At 35.2% G+C, this 22,207-nt stretch overlaps 1 protein-coding gene across 1 annotated transcript; it reads left to right on the top strand.

Moving 5' to 3' along the window:
- The first annotated feature begins 316 nt into the window (after nucleotides 1-316).
- On the top strand, nucleotides 317-17,039 carry LOC144962234 (rRNA-processing protein FCF1 homolog). The gene is made up of 8 exons (XM_078895147.1): nucleotides 317-387; nucleotides 5,028-5,104; nucleotides 8,613-8,684; nucleotides 10,295-10,443; nucleotides 11,584-11,656; nucleotides 12,561-12,648; nucleotides 14,241-14,335; nucleotides 16,911-17,039. The coding sequence occupies exons 1-8, from the start codon at nucleotides 385-387 to the stop codon at nucleotides 16,957-16,959; spliced, it is 606 nt and encodes a 201-aa protein (XP_078751273.1). The 5' UTR covers nucleotides 317-384; the 3' UTR covers nucleotides 16,960-17,039.
- The last annotated feature ends 5,168 nt before the right edge of the window (nucleotides 17,040-22,207 follow it).

Here is a 22,207-nt window from a genome sequence, read left to right as displayed (position 1 = left end):
TGACTTTGAGTTTGAAACGAATATTTTTGTGTTCGTGGATGGCTCACACGGTAGAGCCACGCTCTCACCTGCCAGGCGGAGTTGTCGTACCAATAAGGTCGCAGGTTCAAACCCCACCACCGCCGCGAAAAAAATTTTTTTTATTCTCTATTGTCTTCTGGCACTTTTCTATTCACTTCATATCTTGGTGCAATATCAATAACACGATTGTTTTGTTTTTTTACGAAAAAATCTAACAATTTCGTGTCCGAATGAACAATAACACTCTTTTATGATAAAAACACAACAAAGTCTCCAGTCTCAAAACAAGGAAGATAACTCTTCTTTATTTTTCACCAATTTGTGTAACCAGAATCAAGAAGCCTGTTTGAAGACAAACGAATCATGGTATTACTTTCTTCTGTTTTAATATACATTTCTGAAGTAAAATTTATGCTTACGATGTAATCATCATTTGCTTGGTTGGTGTAAAGTGATCTATGACTGATTTTGTATATTTACATGGTAATTGTGCGTGTGGCTGAACATGCCGTGGTGGCTGTTGATTATCAATGGAAGTGGAAGGGGAAGCATGCAGCTCAGCATGCCACTTTGTCACAGATCCAATTTGTCACAGACCGACCCTGTCTCGACTGTGCTGTGTGCATAAATAGTAAATGACTGATTGATTGATTGTTGTTTAATCTTATTTTTCAATTGTTTTTTTTTAACGAAAGACTAAGACTAGGTACTTTGGTAAAAAATTCAAATTGGATTGAGCTCAATGAAACCTATATTTATATCATTTTAAAGTGCTTTTCAACACGATTCTAATGATACCAAAATTGTGAAAATCAGATAAGCAGAAAAAAAGTTATGTTAGTTTAAAGGCTGAAAAATGGTCTTCTATTTGCCTTTGTTATTTACTGACGGACTTTGTGACCTGAAAATTGTTGCATTTCCGGTAGTAACCACCATTTGGATTTCAAAACTGGTCTAAAATGGCCGCTAAGATTTGAGTAAGGATTTTACTGGAACGAATTTCATGGATGCGGTATACAACTTTGCCCTGAATTTAATTTTATAAAAAAGTTAAGATGTTAAATAAACGTGCCAGCATGAAATTTTGATTTACCAAGTTCTAATCTTTTAATTATCCAAAGCTAAATTATACCCTATTTTATCCATAATCAAAAGTTATACTAAATTGTCATTGATTTTAAAATAAACTACACCAAACGATAGAGTAATTTCTCCTGAAGAAAATAAGACATAAATCATTAAAATCCATCCATAAACAAAAAATCTATGGAACTTTTTCTGAGACCCATCACTCAAAAGTCCAAAAAATCGGGTCACAGCCATTAGGCCATTTATCGGCTCCCTGCTGGAGGGCCAAATGGACGTTTACCAAAGTACCTACTAAGACCATTGCCATTCACTAACCATTCATTCCTCATTGTTGGAAGTTGAAATTTTACAATTTACAGAGTAAAAGTGTCATTTGCCAAGGAGGAGTGAGTCCTTGGTAGTTGAAGGTTCATCAACTGCTAAGGAGTCAAATTGCAACTCTTCAGCTGCATGTGGTGATTTCAGTCACTTTCTTTCAATCGTTCATCCTTGTTAATCGGGGAATGGATTGAGTCTACACTCATATTAGTATTAGTATTTGTTTTTAATTTATATGTCTTTTCAGGAATTCCAAAACGAGCTAAAATCATATCCAAACAAAAATTACTGTTGTTTTTAGATTCAGCAGGAAACAAACTGGATGAAGTGGCAAATCCCGGCCAAGTCCTGGATTTTTTAAAAAGTAGGCTTTCCTTAGTTTTAAAGGAAAATAAATATACTTCATATCGTCATAATAAGTATCAATTCACGTACAAAAAAAATGTGCGACAAGATCAACCCTTGGCAGTTAATATAGTAAATAGTTGATGATTTACCAACTAGCAAGTTCCATGACAAAAAGAGGAAATATGAGAGAGAGAGAGAGAAAGGAGACGATTAGTAAGTGAAACGGGAGACAGAGATAGAGAAGAATAAATGAGAGTACTAATAGTATTATTAACATGTATCACTATCACTCCATACTCTGTGACAGTTAAGTATAGTATTGATGATTTACCAACTGGCATGGTCCGAGGCAAATATAGGAAATGAAAAAGAGAAAATGAAGGAGAGAAAAGAGAGAAATAAAATCTTGAGTATGAGAGAGAGAAAATGAGAGTAGATATTAATTGATGTCGGTCCGTGGCAGTTAATAGTAGATAGTTGACAATTTACCAGTTGGCATGGTCTCGGCTAAAAGAGGAAATGAGTGAAGAGAGAAAGAAGAACAAATGTTTTACGTGAATTGTTCCTTTTTTTTTTGACGATGTGCAGTATATTTTCCTTTAAGGCAATAGAAATCCTACTTTTATTTTTAATCTATCGGGCATTATTTAACTTGGTAGAGATTTGTCTATTTGTTCTTCTGTTTGTTTTTTAACTGAATCCGAAAACAACAGTAATGTTTGTATTGATATGATTATAACTCATCTTGGAATCCATGAAAGGACTTATAAAATTTAAAAACAAATGCCAACGAGTGCAGTTCAAACTTTTCCATAAAGATTAACAAGAAATAAATGATTGGCATAAAGTGACAGGGTTCGAGATTAGTATGTGCGCAAATCAAGGCTCAACTTAAATCACTGCATGTAGCTGAAGAGTTCCAATTTGACTCCTTGGCAATTGACACTCAAAATCTATTACTGGGAATTCCCCCACTGGACAGCCTCTCGATAAGCTGACTACTGATTGAAACTGAACTTTGGCCATGAAGAAAAGAGGCCAAATTTAAACAAACTGCACCCCCTTCAATCATGATCAAGTTTGGCATAGACAAAGATAAAAATAAATTATCTAGATTCGCTTTCTTTTACTTTTATTATTCTTTTGCTCTCAATTTAATTATTGCAAAAGTTTTAGACCTGTAAATTCTCAGTCAATTAACTGAAATCAGTCAATTCGTCAAATTCAAATATTTTTTAAAAGGAAAGAAAGAAATGAAGAAGAAAGGAAGAATTAATGAATCGTAATCGAACGACCGTGAAGTAATTAGGAATGTTCCACAGGGCTACGCATAGCTCAAGGGCCGTTTATATTTACAATAGATATATTGCCAAGGCTAAGCGACGCTTCTTAGAATTGCCGTGTCTGAACACACCCCAGTGTATTTTCACCCAGGCTTCGTGAAATTATCTTTTCACTTTCCAAACCTGTCGTGATCCCAATGGTAGCCAATTTTAACTGAGCCGCCGAGCGATAAATTTCACTTTTTCGTCTAAGCCAAAATTGACCACATTTACTTGGTCGAACCTAAAAGTATGAAAAAGTTTAATGCGAAAGCCGGAAGTGCGTTATGAAGACACCTTCAAATCGAAAGTTATATGATTGCTACAAGCACATCTTGATTGCCTCACGTTGTAAACAAACTAGTTGACCGTTTCTTCACTGATGTTGGTACCTAATTATAAGAAACAATTGTAAGTAGCCTAATTAATTCCCACGTAAATTAGTTTTCTGCCATTGTTTTGCTCAAGTGAGCTTGCTGTTGACTATTCATCTCGATTCTTTTGATTTTTCTGATACGATACGAAGAGTTTCAGTAAGGTTCAGTTTCAGTCTCAGTCAATTTTTATAGAGCTCATTTACAGGTCTAAAGTTTTGAAATGAAGACATTTTTATCAAATTATAATTTTTTATAAAATGTGCCCATAGTGATGTCAATCACACCAAAAAAAAAAGCTTGATCTCTGCTCTTTAAAATGATACCAGAACTGTTCAAATACCAGGTACTTTGATAAAAAATTCAAATTGGGTTGAGCGCAATGAATTTATATCATTATAAAGTGCGTTTCAACACGATTCTAATGATACCAAAATTTTGAACATCAGATAAGCAGAAGAACAGTTATGTTAGTTTAAAGGCTGAAAAATGTTGCCTTTGTTTTTTACTGGCACACTTTTTGACCTGAAGCCTGAAACTGTTGCTTTTCCGGTAGTAACCACCATTTTTTATTTCAAAACTGGCCTAAAATGATTTTGAGTAAGGATTTTACTGGAACGAATTTAGGGATGCAGTATATAACTTTTCCCTGACTTTTATTTTATGAAAAAGTTAAGATGTTAAAAAATTTGTTTTCATCAGTTGAATAATATATGATATTTTCATTTCTTTGTTTTTATTAAACAATTTATTTTTATTGTTCCAAATAACACTAAGAGCTTGCAAGTGTGAGTTATTGCATGATAAAAAATTGAGTTTAATAAATACAAAAAAATATGAAAGAATATGTTTACTCCACTCCTCCAAGTTCCAAGTAAGATTCTTAGATATTTCGTGACCAATTGCATTGTACTTCGACCAATTGCATTGTAATGTGATTTGCCATAATATGTATTTTTCTCCAACTGTTTGAATTTGAATATCAATTTGACCCAAAAAACATTTGATTTGTATTTGGGGACCCCCATAAGATCATTTTTAATTGCCGATCAGCTGTCCTTTACACTTTATTTTAAACCAATAAAATGAGCAAAAATATTCTGTTAACAATGAATATTTTTTTTATTCAACGCATTCAAAGCATTATTCAACAATTACATATTTAGTAAGAAAAAAAAGGTTTTCCATTGGGAGTGGCGGAATAATGTAAAATAAAACAAAAACTTGCAATCTAGCCACAATAGAATAGCAAAGATTAAAACAAGTGTGGATAGAGAATCAACATTGTCCACACTTTTTCAACCCTTTAGAAGGCTACAACTACCATAACTCTGGTTTGATTGTCAGTTTTTGGTTTATTTTTGATTATTTAAACCAATGAAACTGATGAAAATGATTTTTTTCTTTAGTTTTTCCGAATAACTTAGTATTGGAGTATTTTTGAGGCAAACGTCACAAGAAACGACCTTTTGCCACAGCCTCATAATATGCACTTGTCAATTTAGTTTTACTAATATTTTTTTTTTTTTCTTTTCCTTTTTCATAACATTCACAGGGGAAGCAAAAAGCCACAAAGAAAAATAATGCTGTTGCTGCATTTAAAAGAGTTCTGAATCTAAAAGATGCTAGATTGTAAGATTTTACCCATTATTTATCTTAGCAATCTTTAAATTCATTTCTTTTGTATAATGGTAATGTTAAAATGTCCAAACGTCTTGGCATTGTTCTTAATATTAATATCAAATGTATAATGATGAAAAGATGTATCTTGTATCAGTTACTCTCTTGAACATTATTATGTGATATTTCAGTGGTGGAAAATTTTGATTGAGTTGTTAAATATATGTAAGGAATATTTCAAACGCTCACATTCATATGATGCTTTGAATTAAAAACATGCATTTATATAAATATGTTTGTGAATTGTCTGGTGTGGATTAATTCCATATGACTTGACTTACTTGACTTAGATGCCTTTCGCGTCTCGACTGAAAGATAGGGTCGCCTTGGCTGTTTCCAGTATTTCCTGTGTGAGGTGTCTCCAATATTGCCGGTCCTCTGCTAGGGTTCTCAGATTTTCAAGGTCCCCTGCCGTTATGAGACTAATGCTTTGTCCAAGTGTTGTGAGGTTTTTGTTTAGGATCACAGGGAGTGTTGTGATCGGTCTTCCTTTGAAAAGGTTCCCGTGTTTTTGGAAGTATCCCGACATGGCTTGGTGAGCTGGTATGTTTTTGTCCCTGCGTAGTATGTGACCGAAAAGTTGCCATCGTTGTAAAATGTCAAGGGAGATTGGTCTTTCTTTTGTGATCTTATAGAGTGATTCATTTGAGATCTTTTTTGGGTATTTGATGTCCAGTACCCTTCTTAGCTGTGTGCGATGGAAGGCATCCAGATGTTCTTCTTCGGATTTTGTCAACGCCCAAGTGCCGCAGTTATACAGAAGTACCGGTTTTACAAGAGCACGGTACAGTTTCAGTTTGGTTTTTCTCTTTATTTTGTCACCTCTAATCCATACATTGGTGAGTTTACTGAGTGCGGCGTTTGATAGCTGTTTTCTTCTTTGTACATCCTCAGTGTCTCCAATTAGTGAGCCGACTTTCTTTGTTCTTTTGCATTCCTCTTTGTTCCTCGATATTGTTGTAAATTCAGTTTTATTGGCATTGACTTGGAGGTTATATTTCATGAGGGTATTTTGTATGATGTCTATATTTGCTGGTATTGATCCAATAAAATCGACATCATCCATATAGGATGAGTTAAGGTTGTCTTGGATTTTTCAAGACAACAATATCAGTATACTTTCTGTTTAGATTGTCATTTTATTCATTATGGAATACATTGTTAGCGGCAAATGCTTTGCATTGGTTCAACCTGTAATTATTCCGTCTACTTTAATGCTGATAGGAGCCACTTGGAGGAAGCGCTGCACCACGTGATCACTTGAGCCCACCAACTTCAATTTGATTTAAATTCTATATTATTATTATTCTATATTTTCAAACGGAATTGTGTTAAATTTATATGTTGTGAATTCATTCATCTGGATAGTGTATATATTTATAAAAATTGTGCAATTTTAAACAATAGTTTAACGCCTATTTATCGCCTGCCATCTCGGTCCCTTTGTTTACAATTACAATGAACGCCATCTTTGGTTCCGAGACAGTGATGGAGAAAGAAACAATCGAGAGTAGCCGAGCGGACGATAAGAAAGGGAAAGGAGGTGGTGAAGTGAAAGACGGGTCGAGCGAGAAGGAATGTGTTGGGAAAGGAATTGTAAGAGGTGTGAAGGGGAAAGGTAAAGGAAAGAAAACGGAGGGGAGCAGTTCCGGTGCTGGTAGTACTGTCATCTGCATTTTTTGCGGCCGCAAATATCAGGGTGATCTGCAAATTTTGGCAAATTTCCCAAAATTGGCAAATCGCCTGGCAAATTTTGGGGAAAAAAAGAAGCGAAAACAAGATAACAAAAAAAAAAGTGCGAAACTTGAGAAATGTTGCAGCTTTGCCTGGGCCCAAACCAAGGGAAGCTACTCTCTACGGATAATGATCCTTTAAAATCTTTGTAACAACGCTATTGTGTAAATTAATAAATGTAGCCTCCTTAAATGTAATAAATTGTCTTTTATATATATATTTTTCTGTTTCGCGTGTTCATTTTTACTGAAACGCTTAGTTCTCCTCTGCAAATTTTTGGGCAAATTTTGGTCTTTTTGGCAAATTTCTTGGCAAATTTTTGGGTTTTTTTGGCAAATTTAGGCAAATTTTAGGTCCCAATTTGGCAAAAAATGCAGATGACGGGTAGTAGTAGCGTTGGTAGCAGTGAACTGGACTTTAATGAAATAAAACAACAACTCAGTGTGTTGATGGGATTGGTGCCAGTGGTGAGCCAAATGAAGGAGGCCTTTGACCATTTTAATGAAATGGAAGAGGAAGATGCTAATGTCAATATTGGCCTTGCGCGGCCAATATGTAATGATGACATTGAGTCTGATCTTTTGCGATCAGGCAGTAAAGCTGTATGTAATGCTGACCTTTCGCGGTCAGGCAGTAAAGATGTATGTAATGCTGACCTTTTGCGGTCAGTTGATGTGGTCCCAGGCAGTAGTAGAGATACAGGGATGATGGAGCAGGCATTCTCATATTTCGAGAATGTGGTAGGCAGGACAGAAGTGAAAGGGAAGGTGCTGGCAGAGAATGTTTCAACTGGTATTACACAGGTTTTATGTGACGGTCTGCCCAAGGATACGGTTACTGCTCTCTCTGAAAAATATCCAGTGCCAGCCAATTGCTCTAGACTAGAGGTTGTCCAATGTAATGAGGAGGTTTTTAAGCAGATATCCCCTGCCTCTAGAATGAGGGACGCATCCTTGCAGAAAGTGCAGGTATCGCTTATGAAAGGCATTACTGCTGTTTGCAGGGCTATGGAGATGGTGAAAGGATATAACAAAGAAGTACTGGAAAATATTTCGGATGGAGTCGCTTTGCTCACCAATGCCTCTCATAGTTTGGATATCTATAGAAGACAGTCATTTCGCGGTGAAATTAGAGATGACCTCAACGCTCTCTGTACTGCTTCCTATCCTGTTAGTGACAAGTTATTTGGGAGCAACATTAAAGATAAGATTAAAGAGATGAACGATTCTATTCGAGTGGCAAAAAACACCAGCACCATCATCACTGATCGAATCATTTCCAAAGTTTGTCATAGTATTTTTTGTACAAATTAAACCACAACTTAAGTCTAATTGTCGTCTTATAGAGGTTAAAACATATTTTTCCATGAGGCTACTTTATTTGCAATTTGCTTAAAATTGTTAAAGATATGATAAGAAGTGAGATTAAATTAATTTTGTCGACTGATTGATGAAAATTGAAAATGGCTGATTTTTATATAAATACATTGTGTTCTTATGTGCTTGATGAATAATCACTCCAAATGAAAGCAAAACCATTTTAATTTTTTATTTTTTTGTTTTTCTTTTATATTTTGATTTCAGTTTTTACTATAGATTTTACTGTTTAAAGACATGGCTGAAAAAAAAGAAAGCCAACAAAATGACAAAGAAAGTAGCTTTTGGTGAAGGGCAAATGTTTGATATCCAACCTTCCATGTTTCTTTTGATCTGTTTATTATTTATAGAAAAGCCAAGGATCGTCTGGGAAAGAAGACCAAGAAAGGTGAAAAGTCTGAACACCTGAAGGTAGACAAAGTGTAAGTTTATATTATACTATACTCCAGCACGGTTTCATCGATTTCATTCGAACGTCCCAAATGTTTTCCTTATAATTCTTTGTTATCATTCCATTTCTTCCTCAAACTAATTTTTAACTCGAACATGGTTTCCTGGAACTAATTTCACCTAGCCACCATAAAAAAAATGTAATCAATTATAGGATTATTTTTTATGCGCCTAGTGATTTCGTCCACTGATTATTCACTATGACATTAACAGTTACGTACATGTTTATCATGTGTATCTATCTAGACTACAGGTATGTCTACCACTCACACACTCCATTGCCGTTTTTGCATAACCGACATCTCACTGCTTATTCGTATCACTTTGCCATTCATTTTAATTTCAATGTCACATGCCATGATTTGCAAATGGTTGGCTACGCCAGTAATTGAATGTTGTGATAGAGCACATACACCAACAGCTTAAACCATGTCATGTATAAAGTTATCTCCCTCAACATATCAAGAAAGTAAATAAGCAATAAATTTCCTTTATTTCATCAAGCAGAATTATTTGTCTTAGGGTCTGTTCCAACAAGGGAAGACTGGAATAACCCAGGTGTCAGCCACAGCGCAGTGCCACAAATCGAGCTAGGGAGAGGTAGCTCACTGAAGGCCTGATGGATATTCAAACTAGATATCTTTCGGGTGCATTGCAAAGTCCATACTGCTGAGCCATACTGCCCCCCCCCCCCCCCCCCCCCCCATCAAGTCACTTTCCTTGAACTGTGATTTCCTCTTACTATTTTGCATGCCCAAGGATTTCGAGGAAACTGCTGGAGTGTATATATGCTTCTTAATGTGATATAAGTCAATGGCATTTAAAAAATTATGTCTCATATTATCAAGTGTTAGGGATGTCTTTACTTTTAATATTTAAAAAATGATGATGCTGATCATTAAAAAATCGACAACAACAATAATAATTATGATTATAATTATAATAATAATAATAATAATAATGATAATAATAATAATAATGATGATAATAATAATAATAATAATAATAATAATAATAATCTATGAACTAATGGAGTTAAGATAAGATGACCACAAATCAAAGAACACTTATTGGATGTTTTACAGGACATGAACATTTCATAAAAGTTGTGCATGGGCACATTTAGCACTGTTGAAATTGGCTTTTGAATTTTATATCATCTTTGTTGACAAATGTACTTTTCCAACAAAATACTGAAACGGTGGATTCCTAATTCTTATAGCTATTGTGTAAAAAGTTTAGCCTAAACATAAAGCAGTGTGTGTACAGCTTTGAATTCAAGCATTGCGTACTCGACCACTCTTGATCATTGTAATAATGATGAAATGGAAGTGAGAACTGTGGGAATTCTAACTAACATGAATCTATAGCATTTCTTTAGGAGAAAACAATAAAAGGATAACCAATCAAGAATTAATTTTCTTTGTTAATTCAAACCAAAACCAGGATATTGAAATATCAAACATTGAATGTTTTCTGATTAAAACAATGAATTCAAAACTAATTGAATCCCTGTATTTGTTTGTCATGTAATGACTAACATTTTGCAATATTTCTATAACAATATGTTTTTAATCCACAGACCGCAGACATCTTCGGCCATGTACTTCAACTACAACACACAGCTTGGGCCTCCATTTCACATTATTGTTGATACGAACTTTATCAATTTTTCAATCAAGAAAAAATTAGATATTGTATCCAGTATGATGGACTGTCTTTATGCTAAATGTAAGAAAAGAATGTTTAATGTATCATCTCTATTATAAGTATATAGCTTGCTTATTGAAATATCCCCACACTGGTATAATTGGACTTAGTTCACAATATGGTTGTTTAAAAATGCTTTTTCAAAAAGAAATTATGCATACCGTTGTAACTAAATGCACTGCAAGTTTGCCATCTAGCATGAAATCACTTTTCTTTTTTATAAGCGACTTTATCCAAAATACACAACTGAGGAATAATTGAAGAATATGAAACCATAAAATTGGGCAAACAGCGAGGTAAGCTATTGGAATTATTTTTATTATCACTTAGTTTAGGGATGAGGAATAATGAATGTATTTTGAGTATCAGGAAAGGTCTTGGGGTGTGAAATGACAGTCATCATACTGCTAACCTGATCTATCCCCCAAGTTATGCATCATGCTTCTTGAATTGAAAATATGAAAAAGAAATATGCTCTGTCCAAGAGTAAAAAATGAAAGAAGAACAAGGAGTTGCATATTGATTGTTGGTTGTCTAGTCTAGCAATGCTTCTCAGTGATTTGATGTGCAAATTTAAAAAAAAAATTTTTGTTGTTACTTTTTTTACACTTTTTATATTTTTGCCCCCGCTTATCCATTTCCATGAAGCAAAATTGATAATATAAGGTTCTGGCTGTCATCACATGAAGTAAAACATACCAAAAAAAAAAAATCAAAAGAAACCCAAAGTAATTCCAGTAATCTTATGGAAAGAGGGCCAGGATAGGCTTTGAATTTACATAGAGGTAATACAATAGTTCAAAAATCGTTGTTTACCAGTAGCAATATTATCCTTTCCTGCAAGTTTCCAGGTTATTTACAATTTATCTTATTATTATTATTTTGTGGTTCTCTCTCTCTCTTTTGTGGTTATCAAAGGCTTTAAGTAATGTAAATCACTGACAAGCTCCTTTGTGAATATTGTTTTTAAAAAAGCATTTTAGTTAGCTCTTTTTATTTACAAACTGAATTATGGAGGGTAACAAAGCTTAATAGCATTCATTGAATAATCCGTTTATCGTTCTTCGCAATTGCTTTTTACAGATGACATTTTAAAAGAATTATGCCTAGTTTTATTCAATTGGGAGTTTTAAAAATGTTTTATTTCGTTTTTCATTGCAGGTACTCCTTACATCACAGAATGTGTGATGGCAGAATTGGAGAAACTTGGAAGAAAATACAGAGTTGCTCTCAAGTAATCAGTGTTTTTTGCATAGCTAATTCACTTTTTACTATAATTTGACAAAAGTATAATTGTGCCTTGGACTTCAATGAAGCCGTAGCCACATTGCTATAATTGTTCTCTCGAGGAAATTTAGGGCCATAGTCATTAAGTCATATTTACTGGAAGAAATTACGATACGAAGGAACATTCAGTATCACTATTGAAAAATTGATGATGTTTACTTATTAAAATTAAGCAAATTCATTGCTTTTACTCACTATTACTTACTTATTTAGGCCTTGAACATAGAACTTGAACTCTTCCTTGGCCATAGAGAAGCCTCCTCCATTTATCCCTTGAGTAGGGTTCACCATCCAAGCAAACCAGTCTTCTATGTATCAGTCTGTTTGAGGCCTCCAGGTTTGGGCTTTCACCAATCTGCATCAACACACATCTATTTGGAGTCGCATCCTCCTTTAAGACCAGCATTTGGTGTCTTCTTGTTCTGTAGCTACATCTCGTTTACTAGGTGGAATGACTAATTCCATGCTTTATCATCTTAAGCTCTTGGATGAGATGATCTGTTACAATGCCTACTGTTCGCTCCTGTCTTTAGTTTAGCTTGTCGCTAGCTTTGGCTCACAAAAATTGCCATTGGACTTGCTTGGATTCCACCGTACCTCGGTCATAGTCATAAGCCTTTTGGGATATCCAAGTCAAAGTTTTATTTATGCATTCAAAGAAGATGATTTTGAGAGAATAGAAAAGTAAACTATAGAGGCAAATTAAGTATGGACAGCGTTATTAAATAAAATCTAATTTTTCTAGCGAACATTTAATTTTGTAAAAAGTATTACTTTACCTGAAAATATAACAATATCAAAGGATCACATTGATGATGTATTGATTTTAACTTTTCCTTATTCTCTTTCAGAATTGCAAAAGATCCAAGGTTTCAGAGGTTGACTTGTATGCACAAAGGAACCTATGCTGATGACTGTATTATCAACAGAGTATCTGAGGTAGTTATCAAATATTGCCTTACTAATATAGGCAGTGTGATGAAATCTATCTGTTGCATATGTCTTGGTGAAAAGCTATTAAGCTATTTAAAAATGTTTTTTTTACATATGGGATCTTTGATAAAGTTGATATATTAAAACCACATTAAAAACAAAAAATCAGTTTTTACATTTCCTGATAAATTTTATCTAGAAAGAAAACTGAATAGTATGTTACATTAACCAATGCAGGCATGCATACTGTCCCAGAATTTCTGGATTTGTCCCGGAAATTTGAAAAAAATGACTGTCCCGGAAAATAAAGAAGTTTACTTTTTGACCCGGAAATGATAAAATAGTCCATTATATTACAACTTGGAATTAAGAAGTTTATGCAATTATGAACAACTGTGTCATCATCATCACCATCCCTATAACCACAACTACAATCACCACCACCACATCATCATGATCCCCACTACCAAAACTACCACATCATCATCATTATCATCTCTACCACCATTACAACAAAAACCACCACCACCTCATCATATCTACCACCACTACTAAAACAACCACCACCACATCATCATCTCTACCACTACTACTACAACAACCACCTCTCCCGCTACTACTACATCCACCACCACCACATCATTTCTACCACCACAACTACAGCCACCACCACTACATCATCTCTACCACTACTACAACAACAACCACCATCACATCATCATCTTTACCACCACTACTACAACAACCACCACCACATCATCATCTCTACCACCAAAACTACAACCACCACCACTACAACAAGAACCACCACCACATCATCATCCCTACCACCACTTAAATCTCAATTCCCTTTTCTTGTATGCAGAAATTCCTCTGTCAGTATTATGTAATTTGCATCACCAATGACTTTGCTGATCTGAGAGCACTGTTACTGCTTTTACTATAATACACTGTGACCTGACACAAACTTTTTTGACTTTTCATTGGATTATGAGTCTTTATCAAAAGAGTTTGTTGCATTCCTAATAACCATTTTTAGGTGAAATAAAACACAAAGTATCTCAGAAATGTGCAACTATTCAAATGACAACATTGGTCTTATATTATATAAATTAATTTTATCATAGAGCCTGCATAAGAAACATCAGCTATTCTCCTGGATGTGCATGACGAAATTTTATTAAGAGAAAAATTTTGTCCTATTGCTTATTACATACATTCCGAATCTTACGAATTTTTCGTAATTTTACTAATTTTAGACAAATTTCATGGCCAAATACGAAATGTTATGGAAAATTACGAATTTTTTATTCTTAGTAATACTTAAATGATAATAATAATAAAAAAAAAAATATTGATAAGAAGAAGAACTACTACTACTACTACTACTATAATAATGATGATAATAATAATAATAATAATATTGTGATTGTTCATACACAATTTCAGAAATTACGAATTTCCTTGTCAAATTACTAAAAATTGACATTAAAATTACTAAGTTTTCAATTTGGCAGGTCTGTTATTACAAATTGAATGTGTTGGGAGGGATAAAAAGAGAGAGAGAGTATTAATGTTTTATGTTTTTCTTACGCCAGAGCAAGTGTTTTATAGTAGCCACAAATGACAAAGAGTTGAAGAGAAGAATACGAAAGATTCCTGGAGTTCCTATCATGTATATTAGACAACACAGGTAACCATCTCATCTTTGCTATAAGATACAATTTTTAATTTATTTTTTTTTAAACCTTCCAAAGTTCAGACAATGCTATGTCTATGTTGGTGAAGAATGTCGACAAATTCATGGGTTCAACGAACAAGCAAATTACCAAACAGTCTCAAATGTTGCGGGTGGTTGGATGGGAGCATCACCCTTGAATCATATACCTATGATGTTCGCATGGGTGTACGATCCGATAGTGATGTCGTTTCTTCTTCTCTTTACTAGCCTATCCTGCTTCTTTGGTTTGTGATTGTATTTTTGACAGGGGATATTTTTTTTCTGTAAATCTTCTGCCTGTTTGTTCTTGGTTATTTATAATTTAGCTTATGATATCTTTAGGTTATGATTTTGATTTATATTTGTACTATTTTTGTTAGATTGCTTGTTTTTTTTTGTTTCAGCGGTCTCTCATATAACCTCAATTGTGTTGGAAGAGACCTAAAGCAACAAACAAAAACAGTCTCATCACTATCCAGTTTACAATATTATAAATGATTTTTACTACTCTGAAGAGAAATTTCAATTACTTGGGTCCACTCAGAAGAAAGGTCTTGACTTCCACACTCTGTCACTTTATCACTAGTCGGGAGGTGGTCTTTTCTTGATAGTGAGGTTGGCAGTTGTAAGTTTGAGTCACACATACAGTGCTGTGTTGCTATGAGTAAGACACCTCATCCTAGCTCATAGGGATAGGGTGTTATTCTTATGGCGACTTGGGCCCATTTTTATGAACATGGACAAGCCCTTAGTCCCTGACTTTAGTCAAGGACTTGAAAATATCGCTTTTGATGTGAGCTGACCAAGCAAGTCCCAGACTAAAATCACGGCACCTTTGGATTAAGTGTGGCCAAGTTTTAGTCACTAGAAATGGTCAGACTTTACATTTAGTCTCAGACTAGTTACGAGGCTATATCATAGCGTTGAGAAGATAACAGCTGTTGCGAGATTGAGAGAGCTTCGATTAGGAAGTAAACTACATTGGTAATGATGATGAAAATAATGTGATTCATCAGAACACACTTTCTAATTTGTTTATTTGTTTTTTTTTGGTTCAATTTGTTCATTTCATTGACCTAACTATAGAATTAACAGTCAATATCACATGACTTGATTCATCATGTGACTCTGGCAAAACTAAGTTGAAATGTGAAACAGAACGAAATATATCTGTACCGTATGTGTTGCAAATTTCTTCTTTGGAAATCTTTTGCTTTGAAAAGTATGAAGACTGGTATCTTACCTGCCACCATGTACCAGAGAACATGATGTTACCAGCACAAAATAACTGAATTAGTCAACATCCTTACAATGCCCTGTTTTAAGCAAAAGCCTACCTAGGCAGAGACTAGAAAATATTCATAAGAACAAATTCACTCCGGCTTACGACTAGGAAGTCTTTTACTAGACTGGTAAAGGACTAAATCTACTCATCCTACATAAAAATGGGCCCTGAAGAGGTTTTCTGTCAAAGGTGTTAAATGTTTAATTCTATAATAGCTCAAATGCTCATCTTTAGTTTGGACCGACCCACCAGAAAGATGTAGAAGATCTCTTATCATTAACAAAAATTTATCTTTAAAGGGGGTTTACTAAAAGAATAATGTGCTCTTGTGCGGCTTTGTGGTCTAGTGGTATGACCCAGACCTGCCGTTCATACCGATTAATCGGTATCATACCGATTTGCAAGACCTTTTTTTCGTATTTACCGATTTCCCGATTTACTTGCCGATCGTACCGATTTCACCAAGTGACCAAGGGCCCGCAGCCCTCCACCCCTCTCTTTTACGTTTACTTTGTGCTTTACGTTGCACGTTAAAATTTTCAAGTCTCGTGAACTTTGACCCGTCCTGCGATACCTCGATAGATCACATGTAGCGAGCCTCTTTGTGATGCCCTCACACAGATAGAAAACACACACAGCGCGTTATTTAGTTTTCATTTCCTTTGTGAAGCGACAGCGAGCTGTACTGGTAAACCACCGCGGTCCCTGGCTTCTGACTCGTTACCAAGTGCCACCATCTTTAAATAAGTTAGTGGTCCGATTGCCAGATTGGCGTTGTGCGTGCCAATTTGGGTGTTGGGGGAAAAATAAGGAGGGGGGGGGGGGTTGTGACGCTTTGGTTAGTTTGAGTGACAAGTGTCAAATTGTGACACTTGGGATCGACCAAAAAGGTAAGGATTTTACGTCTCATACTGATTTTTTTCCCCAGATACTGATTTTTTTACAATGTCATACTGATTTCCTTTTTCGTGAAGTGGCAGGTCTGTATGACCACTCGCTTTCGGATCGGAAGGTCCTGGATTCGAGCCTCGCTCGGCGCATAGTTAACTGCTTGGAAAAGGCTCTTTACTCACATTCTCTCACTGTAAGGTGTAAAATGAGTACCTTTGAGCACATTTGGATATTGCGCTGTATAAAAAGCTCAAGCTCTTTTCTATTTTAATTGTTATTTCCTTTTTCCATTATAATAATATAGTTTAGTTCAATGTCAATCCAGATATTTTCATCCATCTTTTTCTTTTCTTTCTTTTGAAACTGTTACAGATATTCTATTGAAAGAATGCCAGATGCTTATGGAGCACCTCGACTTTGAAATTGCAATATGCAATAATTGATATGTAAATATTATTAAAGTTATAATGTTATAATGTAATAAAATATTTAAAACTGAAAGTAGCGTTGTCATATTTATTTCTTTTTTAATTTAAAAACAAACTTTTATCTATCACGGAAAAAATTTCAAGATGTAACCTCCCATTGTTGGCAGGGAGGTCTCTTGCTGCGCCTTCTATCTTCCATATCTATTTTCACTGAATTGAGATTTCTTTTTTTTTCCTGGTCCTGGTGGGGATCCTCAGCTGAGAGAGAGGCAGTAAAATGTGTAGTTCCTTTTTGTGAGAGGTATTTTTTTCCCCGTTGTAAATCATCTGTATGTTATGTACCACTATAGTTGTTTGTATTTAATATGTATGGCTCGGTGGCTAAGGGGTAGGATCGGATGTCATGTCTTGTCTCAGAAGACAAGCAATGTTAAGTATGGTCAGGGGACAGATACCTAACAGCAGGGTTCCCACAAGGTCTGAAAATCAGGAAGAGGTCGGGAATTTGATAATTTTCTTCCTGAGTCAGGAATTTACTCATTTGGGTGCATAGGTCTGGAAATGGTCGGGAATTTATTCTAGTCTTTTTCAACACTACCACAACCACATCATCATCACTTCCATCACTACAGCAATCACCACCACATCCTCATCTTTATCATCACCACCACGACATCATCACCAGTACCATCACTACTAGTACCAACTCTACCACATCATCATTAAAGCATATTCTAATTTTTTATCGTTTTAGAATAACTAATGTCACCCATCCTAAGTATATAAACAATCTTATGGGCAAAGAAAATAATATGACTCTCCAACAGATAATACCAAAAAAAGAATTTGCTGAAAACTTTTCAAAGTATTTTATTGACAAAATTAGAGAGGGTTTTGATTTTTCCAATATTCGTGCAGAAGCAGGTCTCGAAGTGGGCTGGGAAAACCAGGAAAAGCCGGGAGTTTTATTGTGAAAATTTTCTTGGACCGGGAAAAGACTGAGAAAAATCCAGAACAACCCAACATGTATTCTTCCGCGTAATCATTACCCAACCTGCGAACGATCGGCTTAGAATTTGTATCTATTTATGAAAACTGTACTGTAGGTCAAGGTTAAAGCAATGTACTTGTACACATTTTATTGTTCAATAAGCCATTTCTTTTAGAATTTGAAAGCTTTGTCGATTCAAGATCTCCACAGATACCGGTATATCCCTCATCGAACACACCACTGGTATTGGTAACTGGTCTAGATTTGATGAGCATTCTTGAAAATACTACCTTAAAATTCTCCCCAGAGCCTAGAAAAAAATGGGAAAAATATTTCCTGAATCACCTTCTGGGCTTGTAGAAGAGAATCTTTTTAAAGGAAAATCACTATTCTCTCGAGTTCACCCTCATTGAAAATCAAACAAATTTGTTCGATTTTCCATGCATATGAACTCGATAGAGTTAAGGAGATATCATGCCTTGACGTTGAAAATGCAATTCACTCATCAAATAGTAAGAGTAAGAGCTGTGACCTTGATCCCATACCCACAGAATTATAACAGTAAACTTTAGATTTGCTTCTTCCCATAATAACTGCTATTATGAACCAATCATTAAGACCAGGAGAAGTGCCAGACATGTTTAAAACTGCCATGGTAGTCCCACTAATAAAAAATTAGGATTAGATGTAGAAAATTAAAAACTTTATAGACCAGTGTCAAATCTGCCTTTCTTGTCAACCATATAAGCAGTTGACCAACCAATTGAATTTAACAATCTCCAGAGTCACTTTCAATCAGCTTATTGTTACAACCACTAACAGAAACTGCATTATTGAGGGTTGAGAATTATTTAAATCACGTTATTAATGAAGGAAAATTGAGGTTGCTGAATTTGCTCAACCTGTGAGCAGCCTTTGATACAGTTGACCATAAGATTTTGATATGAAGGCCGCTTTGTGTATTTGGTATTACCAGCAGAGCACTCGATTGGTTTCGGTCCAATCTTGCGGACAGAAACCAGTTTGTCTCTATTGATGGTGCTCAATCTGAGCAACAACTACTCTTATTTGGGGTTTCTTGGGGAACTGTCCTCTTCAATCTTTAAACTTTTTCATTTGTTGATAGATAAACTCTCACTGCTTAATAATGCATCATCTCTATGCAGATGACACTCAAATTTATGATTTAAGTACTGCTAATCCTTTATCAATCAAGAAACAAAAATCTGAAAAATGCACTGAAGACGTCAAGGCATGGAAGGAAATTATTTTAGATTAAATGATGAAAAGACAGAAATTTTGTTGGTTGGCAGTAAGAGAATGAGGGAATGGAGTGTGAAAAGGGAATGAATGTAAATGGATGCTTTATAAATTTCATTAATCTGGTAAAAAATCTTAGGAGTATTGCTTTATAGCGATCTTAAAATGGGATACCAGGTTATCTGAAAAAAGAAGCTATTCTTTGAATTAAAGAAAATTATTAACATTCGGAAATTTATATCAACAGAAACAGGCCAAAAACTAACGTCTTCATTAATATTTTCGAAACTTATCTACTACAATTCAATTTTGTCCTGTGTACCGGTATATCGAATTAAAAATTAAAACCATTGCAAGTCATTCAGAACAATGCAGTTAGATTAGTGTTAGTGTTAAGAAAAAAGAAGTCGCATGAAACAACACCTCTTATTTTAGAGCTGCAGTAGCTGCCCATAGTTTGTAGGATTGACTACAAATACAAAGTAGCAGCATTGGTTTTAAGTAGTGCCTCTATGGATCTGGTCCAAAATACCTAAATGAATTTATTGAATTGAAATCCCTGTTTGGAACTTGCGATCATCCTCAGATTTGTTCTTATTACACACTCCCCAGAACAAATTAAAATGCAGGTAAAAGAGCTTTTTCATCATCTGGTCCTTCTATTTGGAATAAATTGCCTTTTGAGATTTGAAATTCAGAATCCCTGGAGGCATTCAAGAGCAAGGTAAAGACATATTACTTTAGAAAACATTTCTTTGCTTGATTTTTTTTTTGGTTCCAAATGGCCAGCTGGGGAAATATATATAAATTATTAAACATTGTGCATGATATTGATATCTTCTTCTAGGTTCCATGCCTGGTCCAGGCTTCGGATACTGCATGAATTATCTCTCTCCATTCCTCCCTGTCTCTTGCTTTTTCAAACAGCTCTTGGATTGTTAGGTTGGTGAAGCCCTTCAGTTGGTCTATGAGTGTTTTTCTTTGTCTCCCCTGGGCGCGTTTACCAGGTATTTTTCCACAACTTGCCAGGTATTCATTCTTATCTTTCCTTACTATGTGTCCGAAAAAGGATAGTTGTCGATCCGCTATTAAGGCATTAGTTTCCTTTGTTGGTATGTTTGTTTTAGCACTTCTTCGTTCGTTTTGTGTGCAGTATACGATATTCTCTGCATCCTTCTCAAACACCACATTTCAAAAGCTTCAATGTTCTTTTGTGTTTCTGCATTTGTAGTCCAGCTTTCGCATCCGTATAACAAGATTGGCCACACGTAGCACTTCAAGACTCGGAATCTAATCCTGAATGACATCTGTTTGTTTTTCAAAATGTTTCCGAGGTCCATAAAGGCCTGTTTGGCTTGAGTTATTCTTGCTCGTATGTCTCGGTTACATCTTCCATCTGTTGTCACTATTGAACCCAGGTATTTAAAACTTTCTACGTTGGTAAGTTGCTCGCCGTGAATCGTTATATTGCAGGTGTTGTTGTTTTCGGGGTTTTTCTGTATTACCATGCATTCCGTTTTGGTGATATTCACTTCCATTCCCTTGGCTTCACTATCTACTACCACCTTGTCAACAATCTTTTGAAGTTGGATTTCTGATGTTGCAACGAGTACCGTATCGTCTGCGTATCTTATATTATGTATGTTGTGACCTCCTACTTTTATTCCCTCCATATTAGTTATGCCCCTCATGATTGTTTCTTGGTATAGATTAAACAGATCTGGTGAGGCAACACACCCTTGACGGACTCCTTTCTTAATTGGAATGGAATTTCCTGTAGAGTTTCCGATTTTGATAGATGCCTGCTGGGTGTAGTATAATGTTTGCATGAGTCTGAGGTCTTTCTCATCAGCGCCAATGGAGTGCAGTTGTTTTAGTATTTCTTCGTGGCGTACTCTATCAAAAGCTTTTTTGTAGTCGACAAAACAGAGGTATAGTGGGGTCTGAACCTGTATAGCTCTTTCACTTAAAACACGGAGGAGGTATATTGCGTTCCTTGTCCCTCTGTCAGGTTGGAATCCATATTGTTCTTCTGCGATTTTGGGGTTAATCTTATTCCTTATATTCCTTAAGTGCATGATATATCCGTGGAAATTTGCTATAGAAATTTTCATATTCATTTATTTATTAAATTTATTTTATGTATTGTGCTTTTTTTAAGAATTTAAGTGTATCCTTCATAGCGAGATCATTGGGACTTTTAGGAAATGTCGAAGTAGGCATTTTGATGAATTGCTCATGGAATCTTCTGTTCCCTATTTGAACCAGTCCCTTTTGTCTATTTTTTTTTTCTTTGATGCTTTTAACTTCATAATTACCACTGTTGACATTTAATCTTCCCTTAAACTGACGCTGAAATTACCAAAAAGTGTTTGAAGCGCAGTAAAAATCCTGAAAACAAAAGAAACAATACATTCTTGTTTTAATAGTGTGACAAACTTCTCTTGTGAGCTTAAGACCTGGGTTAAAATCCTGCTGTGGGTGAGAAATATTTAAAGGGGTGTAACATTTTGTGAATTCTAAAGTAGACAAATTGGTATGGTTGTTTCCCTTATGTTCGTCATTTTCCTTCCTTATATTTGATTTTCCTCCTCTTCTTCTTCTTCTTCTTCTTCTTCTTCTTCTTCTTCTTCTTCTTCTTCTGCTTCTTCTTCCTCTCCTCCTCTTCCTCCTTCTCCTCCTCCTCCGCTTCCTCCTTCTTAAAACACACACTCACACACACACACAAACACACACACATACAAACGCACAAAAAAAAAAAAAAAAAATGAGATGCGAAGCCCCAAATGAAGGGAATTTCATAACAAAGGACAACGTTTCGAGAGAAAATGTAAACAAAATAATTGTAAAAATTCAATGTGACTGTGTAACTACAATCCCTACTTCAGGGTGACTGATTATAATAGGTTTAATTACTTTAGATTGACTATGATAACTATTCCTATTTTAGGGTGACTGTATGATCACAATGCCCAGAGTGACCTTGCTTA

This window comes from Berghia stephanieae, chromosome 1 (assembly GCF_034508935.2).
Source record: "Berghia stephanieae isolate SIO BIC M18660-M18661 chromosome 1, UCSD_Bste_1.3, whole genome shotgun sequence".
Classification (NCBI taxonomy): domain Eukaryota; kingdom Metazoa; phylum Mollusca; class Gastropoda; order Nudibranchia; family Aeolidiidae; genus Berghia; species Berghia stephanieae.
Note: the sequence above shows the minus strand (reverse complement) of the source record. Positions and strands in the feature narration are given on the sequence as shown.

Excerpts from the sequence above, each read along its gene's own strand:
- LOC144962234 (XM_078895147.1), top strand. Across the intron at positions 8,685-10,294 it reads CACCTGAAGGTAGACAAAGT|ACCGCAGACATCTTCGGCCA; the intron begins GTAAGTTTATAT and ends TTTAATCCACAG. Across the intron at positions 11,657-12,560 it reads AAATACAGAGTTGCTCTCAA|AATTGCAAAAGATCCAAGGT; the intron begins GTAATCAGTGTT and ends ATTCTCTTTCAG.